At 44.7% G+C, this 8496-nt stretch overlaps 1 protein-coding gene and 1 pseudogene across 4 annotated transcripts; one reads left to right on the forward strand and one right to left on the reverse strand.

Annotated features, from left to right (window-relative positions):
• The first annotated feature begins 137 nt into the window (after nt 1-137).
• On the forward strand, nt 138-4102 carry LOC144717041 (metallo-beta-lactamase family protein). Of its 4 annotated transcripts, XM_078592353.1 has the most exons (12): nt 141-425; nt 495-538; nt 627-707; nt 774-881; nt 1115-1206; nt 1277-1351; nt 1449-1518; nt 1598-1699; nt 1767-1878; nt 1972-2031; nt 2124-2264; nt 2364-4102. In XM_078592353.1, the coding sequence occupies exons 1-11, from the start codon at nt 242-244 to the stop codon at nt 2228-2230; spliced, it is 1035 nt and encodes a 344-aa protein (XP_078448479.1). In that variant the 5' UTR covers nt 141-241; the 3' UTR covers nt 2231-2264; nt 2364-4102. The 4 variants fall into 4 exon arrangements, with proteins under 4 accessions (XP_078448481.1, XP_078448479.1, XP_078448478.1 ...); XM_078592355.1 differs by lacking the exon at nt 2364-4102 and having other exon boundaries at nt 138-425; nt 774-839; nt 1112-1206; nt 2124-2302; XM_078592352.1 differs by lacking the exon at nt 2364-4102 and having other exon boundaries at nt 2124-2302.
• On the reverse strand, nt 2200-3966 carry LOC144717040 (pentatricopeptide repeat-containing protein At5g66520 pseudogene; annotated as a pseudogene).
• Nucleotides 4103-8496: the final 4394 nt, after the last annotated feature.

Consider the following 8496-nt stretch of genomic DNA (forward strand, 5'->3'; position numbering starts at 1 on the left):
TCTCCGTCAAAAATCAAATATTGATCAGATGTATATTAAATTTTCTGATTGACCAAATGAATTCCAATTGATCTAGAAACTTGGGATTTATTCACACATGAAATTTGGACATCAATCAACTACTGGTCCAACAATCCCAGTTCCCCATCCACAGTTGTGATTCAAGAATGTAATGCAAGACGATCCTATGAGATTCATCATCAATCAACTCTAGGGAATTGTGATTTAAGACGCAAATTTGATGGCACCGTCGAGGAGTTATAGCCATGGGGATTCTCGTCTGGCCGCGACCTCTGCTGCCGAGCCAGCCCTCCCGCATCCATGGACGCCGTCGATCAAGCCCAACTCCTGCCGAGCTGATCACGGCCCCCCCAACAGCGTCGACTCGACGGCGCCGCAGCCAAAACACCGAGGGAGAATTCTACGTAGGTAAGCAGTTGGTAATTGTTCATTCAATGTCGATCATCGTTTGAGGTTTTCCATCAAACTCGCAGATGAAAGATGCATCGATTGCGACACATGCCGATGGATGGCGCCGGTGAGTGGATGCAAAGTCTATCATTGTTCTTCCTGTTCATACCCTCCCGCTGAGAATCTCCGAATTCTCCCTTCCGTCTTGAATACAGGAGACATTTCAGCGGATTAGCGAGCAATCCGCCGTTTATAAACAACCAAGCGGCGCAGAAGAGAGGATGCGAGCTCTCCAGGTTAGGGTTCTTCCCGCTATTGTCTTCTCTTCTGGCATGCTGATTCACAGCCTATCATTTGCGTAGGCGCTGCTCTCATGTCCGACGGCCTCAATTCACACGGAGAAGCCATCTGCAGAGATCCGCCAAGTTCAGGAAAGCTTCCCTCTTCCGATCGATGAGCAGAGCCTCCCGGTAGCACTCTTCTCTATACGATTTCCAGGCTTGAACCATGACACAGATCAACATCTGAGCACCATACATTAAATCAAAACCCATTAAATTATTCAGCTCAATTGACAAATATCAACATCTGAGCACCATAGATTAAATCAAAACCCAATAATTATTGAGCTCAGTGAGCTCAGTCCTGCCCGATTTCATATTTTGGTTCTGAAACTTGTGAAATTTGCGCGATTTTCATGCAGGGTGTGCGCTTCTGCGGTTACCATTCTGAAAAATCTTTTGGAGCCACTAGTTATCTAGTAATCCACCCCAACGGAAATATACTCGTCGACAGGTTTATGTTTTTAACTCTATCCTTATCTTTTATCTATCTATCTATCTTTATATCTATATCTCATGTGCAGCCCGAGATATGACAAAGGGCTCGCAAGGAGAATTCGCATGCTTGGAGGAGCGCGTTACATGTTCCTGACGCACAAGTCAAATTCTGACTGACCCCTTTTTTTAACTCTTTCACTTCAAACATGTACTATATATAATATTTAAACCAAACTCTAAGTTATTTTCGTTTGTCAGGGATGACGTGGGAGATCACCATTTATGGCATGACGAGTTTGGGCTGGAGAGAATAATCCACTCCGCCGATGTAAGTCCTCTTACTAAGATTATTTTGTAATATCAAGGTGAAAGGGTCTAGCGTTGATTCTTCTGTGCTTGGGGAGAAGGTGGAAGCCTTCACGGCTGACGCAGAGATGCAGCTACATGGGGAGGGGCCGTGGAGTCTGGGCGTTGACTTTGACCTAATCCACACTCCTGGGCACACCAAGGCAAGACTTGTAGAGAATTTTTGACCGACGACTGCTTATTTTTATGACCCTCTGGTTTGATGATCAGGGATCGGTCTGCTTGTTGTACAAGCCCCTGAAGGTCTTATTCACTGGAGATCACCTTGCCGCCTCAGAAGACATGGAATTGACCATGTTTGAGCAGTACAGCAAAGACTCAGGTGACAAGAGCAGAGTCAATATTTAACTTAGGAATGGATGACATAGCTCAAATCAGAGTCAATATGTTATCGTAATGTTCTTGTCTTCAATAGGACTGCAGTTGGGGAGCATTTGGAAGCTCATGAACTCAGACTTTTTGTGGATTCTTCCAGGTCAGCTGCTAATCTATGTTCTCCGTCCTGCTGAAGAGTGAGAGAGAGAGAGTGTGTGTGTGTATGTTAACATGGATGGGGGCATTTTGCAGGGCATGGAAGAAGAGTGGAGTTCAGAGACAAGGAGGAGAGAGGCGCAGCGCTGAAAGCTTTCATCAGCGCCAAAGAGATTGAACACGGCCACTCTGCTCGAGCGTGACATACCCAAGTAATGAACACGGCTTTGGGAATTGGTATAATTTACTTACAACAGGCTTTTATGAATGACCAACGCTAGTATGAATGATCCAATGAGGAAGAATTGAGAGCTGAACAAATTGTTGAGATGTCAGGTGATCTCACTTCCACTGCGGAGACCTTCAACTGGGCATCCAACCTCTTCAGCATCACAGACATGGCCTCATTGCCACGATGAGCTCCGGGCCCTGCGACAAACTCGCGCGCCTCTCCGTCGATCTCGATCATGCTGCAGCCAGGCACCTTGCTCACCCGCTTGGACTCCATCTCCTTCCTCACCTCGGCCACGCAGTGCCATCTGTTCTCAGAGGCATACATGTTGGACAGCAGCACGTAGATGCCGCCATGACCAAGGCCAAGACGCTCCAGTGTCTCCGCCGTCTCCCTCGCCAGATCCACATCGCCATGCGCCCTGCAAGCGTTGAGCAGCGCACCAAGGACGTAAGCGTCCGGCTCCGTGGTCATCTCCTTAACCAAAGCCGCTGCCTCAGCCAGCCGCCCTGCGCGGCCAAGGAGATCAACCATGCACCCATAATGCTCTGCACCCGGCTCAATTTGGTGCACCCGCCGCATGCCATCAAAGATCTTCCTTCCCTCGGCGATGAGCCCGGCGCGGCTGCATGCGGTGAGAGCACAGATGAAGGTGATCTCATTGGGCCTCACTCCTTGGCCCTCCATCCTCTGGAAAAGCCGGATGGCCCCGTCACTGCGCCCATGGTTTGACAAGCCGGAGATCATGGCGGTGAAGGCGAACACATCCTTCTCCGGCATTTCCTCAAACACCTCCAAAGCCGCGTCGACTTGGCCGCACTTGGCGTACATGTCCACCAGCGCCGTGCCCAGGATCCGGTCCAGCTCCAAATTGGTCCGGGCAATGTAGGCGTGGATCCAGCGGCCCTGGTCGAGCGCGCCGAGGAAGGCGGAAGCGGTGAGCGCGCCGACGAGGCCGGCGTGGTTCGGCCGCGTCCCCGACTTCTGCATCTCGCCGAACACCTCCAGCGCCTGCCCGAACATCCCCGCCTGCACATACCCGCCAATCATGGCGCTCCAGGAGACGGCATTTCGGTGCGGCATTCTGTCAAACAGGTTGTGAGCTTCGTCGATGCGGCCGGCGACAGCGTATCCATGAAGCATGGCGGTCCAGGACACCACGTCTCGGTGGAGGCTCCGGTCGAACACTCTACGGGCATCGTCAACGCAGCCGCGGGCAGCGTAGAGGTGGATAAGCTCGTTCTGCACGAAATCATACGCTTCCCACCCGAGCTTGGCGATCTGGGCGTGGAGCTTCTGCCCGTCGGAGAGGGATGGCGAGTGGAGGCAGGCGCGGAGGACGAAAGAGAAGGTGTAATTGTTGGGGAGGTGGCCAGAGGACAGCATTGGGGCGTAGAAGCGGAGCGCCGCGGAGGAGTTTCCCCTTTCTAGGTGAGCTCTGATCATGGTGTTCCAGACGAAGATGGAGGGTTCAGGGAGGCTGCGGAAGATCATCTCGGCGTGGTTCATGTCTCCGGCTTCGGAGATGGCGAAGAACGAGACGATCTTGCCGGCGGCCAAGGGGTCGGCCATGGCGCCGGAGACGACCAAGACGGCGTGGATCTGCTTGGCGCTTCTCATGGTGAGACGACATCCTTCGACGAGGGAGAGGATTCCACCGCGCAATCGAAACTGCTTCCTGGACAGAGCACCAGGCAGTGGCCGCATCAGTCGTCTCAAGCGCCTGAAGGCTTGTCCAAGGAAATCATCACTGTTACAACCTTACTCTTGAATAGGTGAATACTAGTATAACTTAAAGTTGTATACTTGCATTTTTAATGCAAACTCAGAGATCTGTCCAGCAGTTGTATTTCTATATATCAAAAATGCTGGTGTTGGACAATGCATGGGCCTAAATACCCAATCTCCCATGGACCCACTAATCCATGCCTACCCAATATTACAATGGCCATACTTTTATATGTCTTTTGGCCATTATTACAATGGCCATACATTTATAAGATGATTCTCCTACCCTTCATCCAACGTCATGTGGTGGAGGTAGAAATGCCGCAGACACCATCTCTATGATGCTTCTTCACGTGCCACCCCCCTGCTATTTCACACCCATGATATTCACCACTGGCAGTCTGATGGAAATGAGAGTGTTGTATGTGGATGGTCGGCATGGCGAGGCGGTCAAGGCCATGACTATCATATGCTTCTTTAAGTAGGTTCTGTCATGAGATGAAAGAGTGTCATATTGGGAAGTTACAGTATGGTCAGTGAGCATGTTGCTTGTCTGGTTCCCCTGGCGTAGTTGGTGATGTACATGTGAGCTGCCCTTGACACCTTGTGATGTCCTCCTAGATGCTCCAGAGGCCCTGGCAGATGTGTACCTGCATGAGGCATATTAAATAATACATGTGAATCAAATTTTCGGCCAAAAAGTGAGATGCTTGCATAGTTATCATTATTGGCTCAAGATAATAAATGAATTAATTTATGTCATAACCCTTGTGTAGATAAAGCATAAATGCAAATTCTTCCATAGTTCAGAATAAGCCTGGATTTCTTCCCTAATTTATCTAAGACCCTAATTCAAGTAAGTACATGGAATATTATGGGAATAGTCAAAATATGTTTGTTTTTTACAAACAACATTTTCCATTCAAATCAGGCTCCTTAAAAATACCCAAATCCCCTAATCGCTTCAACCTTCCTTTATTTTAGATATCATATTCATGAATCCCAATATTCATGTAAACCTCACATGTTTTATACATGTGGTCATCCTAACTTGACCTTTAGGAAATAGCCTTGACCTTGAAAGGATCCTTTTGGAGCCCCGAACATGATTAGTACATCACTCACTCAAGACTTTAAAGGCATTTCAGTCCATCTAAACTGTTATGTTTATCTGAAAAATCCATACATGAAAGTATACAGTTATAAACACTAAAAAATAAAGGAACAAAAATATTGAACAAAAAACTTCATTTTTCTGTTACATCCATTAGATTTCTTTGGGAATATCAATTTTCACCTATTTCTTTATCATTAAGTACATTTTTAGATTTTGGGTATGATAGTTTGACATACGAATTTCTATGGGATAAATGAAAAAATAAGACAAGGCTATTTTCTAGACACACAAAATGGTTGAATTAGACAGCTGGACTGCAGTGATTTTGCTACTTTCAAACGTTGAATTCCTTATCAGCTCATATAAGTGAAATTTACCATTATATTAGGCACTAATTGTAAATGTTGAGGAGCATAAAAATATATTTGTGTCTCGTATTGAATATCGAAAATAATATGATACAGACATTAACAATAGTGCCTACAATGAATTGAATATAATGAATAATATGGCATTAAGGTTTTAACTTCGTCTGCAAATATTCATTATACACATGTTTTGAGATGATAATAGAACCTTGAAGTATATTTTTATTACAACTTGGATACATCCTCCTTGTCTTACAAATTAATCTTGAGACAAAATATTGTGAACCAATCAGATTTAGTGCTTTCACATAAATGAATTCATTTTAATAAACATTCATATAAACATTTTATATAGTTAAAGAAACTTTATATCATTATTAAAATAATTTATTAATGTATTCATATTAGATAAATTATTTCTATAATATGATATGCTTAAATACAAAGTTCAAACATTGTTCCTATTTGTGAAGCTCATTTTTTTATGCGCACACTAGGTATATTGTCACACCTTTAATTTTATGAACTTAACATTTCAGTTTCAATTTCAATTTTTGTAAATTTACTTATTAAAATGTGACCATCAATGTTTTACATATTTGTGTTATACAAACATTACCACAGATGGAAGCTCATTTTGTGATATACATACCAAAAACAGTGTTATACATTATAATTTTCAAATTTAAGCTGAAGTCATCCAATAGTATTCTATCATCTGATACGGACTTAGTAATTCAATAAATGACATGAAAGCTTGGGTAGATCTTTTTTTACTATTGGCAAAAAACACAGTACCAGGTACAAAACCCAAGGGTTGTGCCCTAAACTGATCCAGCCATTGCCCAGACGCCACCCAAGGGAATTTTATGTATTAAGTGAAGTGTTTATAAGCGTTTATAGGCGTGGAGCAAGAGTAAATGTCCCAATCACACTCAGACCCTACTCACTAATGCCCATGATGCAAAAAATAAAAAATAAAAATATACAAAGATGATACCGGTGCAGCTCCCTAAGAAGGCCACAGGTGCCCATAGCATGCTCGTGTCCCTCTGAGGCAGTGATGCATGGAGTCCAAGCGGTCCTCATGTCATCATCAGATATCATCGTGGAGGAGCACAGAGGATACAAAAGTTAGGTGAGAGCCCACGCACTCCCCCCTCTAGTACTCCAAAGAATACGCCACTCGTGAGGGGCAACATTTGATAGGATACAACACGTGCAGAGAACAAGCAAACCGAGGCTATCAAGGCGATGGTAGCTGCGAGCCGCCTAAGGAAGGTTCTGCCAAGTGATGTATAGGGAGGGGGTGTGAGAGCATACAACATAGTTGGAAACGCCATCCGTTCTCTGGTTCCCCTCATGCAACTGATGATGAATACTGGTTAGGTATGGGTGACATCGCATGATGTCTTGCTAGACTCTCTAGAGACGCCACTAGGAATATGAACCTACACAGAGCATGTTGACCAAAAAATGTGAGTCCGAAATTAAGATGATACTATGAAGGTTTGGCTCCTCAATGAGGAGCAATCCATCATCTATCGCCAAAGGTTGGGCTTATATATTAGTATGTACTCCATAGAAAGATGAGAAAGTAAAAATGATACGACATGTGTGGTCCTATAGGATACCACCTCCACCTGTTGGGCCCGGTTTCCCTTTGGCTTCACCATCCACATTATGCTTTGTAAAGCCTATTGGTGGTGGGTACCAATGGACAATCTATAGCCAAGTGATGATGGAAGTCAAAGCCATCTAGATTCCCAAAGTGTAAATTTTATGGGCGGTACAAGATGGTGTGTCTCCGTAGCTGATGTACCACAAATCAGGAATGTAAAGCAGCATTTATTAAGGGCTTATGAAGTCATTTAATGAAATGAAGATGAATTTTTATGTTAAATACCATTTTCATGCAATTTTTCATCCATTATCCAAAATGTCCTATTTTTTATGAGTTTTTGCATATCTTAAAAATAGCATAAACTTCATTGATTAAGTAGAAATAAAATAAAAAAATAATAATAATAAAAGAAAATTAATAATAAAAGTATTAATAATAATATACATATGATAATTAAAAAATGGGCACCTAAGGAGCCGCCAAGACGCAGCCAAAGCTGGCACGCCGCAGGCACCACCCGCAGCTACAGCCAAGGCCTCAGTCGCAAGCGGCACCCGCAGCATAGGCGCAGCCCAAACCAAGCATCAAAGCAGTCAAGAGGTTGAGGTAAGCTCAGTTAGTGCCCAAGGTAAGAGGTTTATTTCAATCGATATTGTTACGATATTCGGAATTTATATACTAATTCACCTTTTTAAATAGGCAATGAGGGATAGCAAAAACCTCATGCATCAAACATGATCGAGGCGGGCCAAGAATGGGCCAGAGTATGATCGCGGCCCTTCGGGCCGTGATCTTAAGAAAAATAGAATAAAACCAGACCGGGCTTTGAGCCAACCCAGCCCAAAGCCCGTGTGGGTTCGGGCCTTTATTAAATAAGATGTTATTATCTTGACCGTCGATCTTTCTTCGGAAGATCAGACGGTCAAGATTGTGATTTAATCATTTCCTTTTCTTTTCATTTCTTTTAGGGTGACAACTCAGCGCCAAAGTTCTAGGTGGATGAATCGGAGGCGGTAACGTGGACAACCGATGCTGACTCAGCGAGAACTAACAGAGCAGGTGTCCACCGAAATGAAATGGATCCACGTCTACCCCCCAACAAATAGATCTAACAGTCAAGAATGACTCGACCAAAATCTCTTTTCCTGCCATTGTCTCCGTCGCCGGCGATGGCAATCTGGCGGCGAGAAGGCAGATTTCTGCCGATACGTCGCCGGAGTTGTCCCATACCAATCAGGAAGGTCTTCGGACCATTCCTGACCTATAAAATGGTTGTAAGTTGCCGGAAAACTATCTTTCGCCGTTGGAATATTGAACTGATCTTTTGAAAATTAATCGCCGAGGAGAAGATCCTCCTTCTTATCATTTCTCTTCGATCTCTTGGTCAACGGCGGTGGCAG

Source organism: Wolffia australiana, chromosome 2 (assembly GCF_029677425.1).
Source record: "Wolffia australiana isolate 7733 chromosome 2, ASM2967742v1".
NCBI classification, from domain to species: Eukaryota; Viridiplantae; Streptophyta; class Magnoliopsida; order Alismatales; family Araceae; genus Wolffia; species Wolffia australiana.

Coding starts and splice junctions, on each gene's coding strand:
- LOC144717041 (XM_078592353.1), top strand. CDS start 242: ATGGCACCGTCGAGGAGTTATAGCCATGGGGATTCTCGTCTGGCCGCG. Junction 426..494: donor ACACCGAGGGAGAATTCTAC/GTAGGTAAGCAG, acceptor TCAAACTCGCAG/ATGAAAGATGCATCGATTGC. Junction 1,352..1,448: donor TACATGTTCCTGACGCACAA/GTCAAATTCTGA, acceptor TTCGTTTGTCAG/GGATGACGTGGGAGATCACC.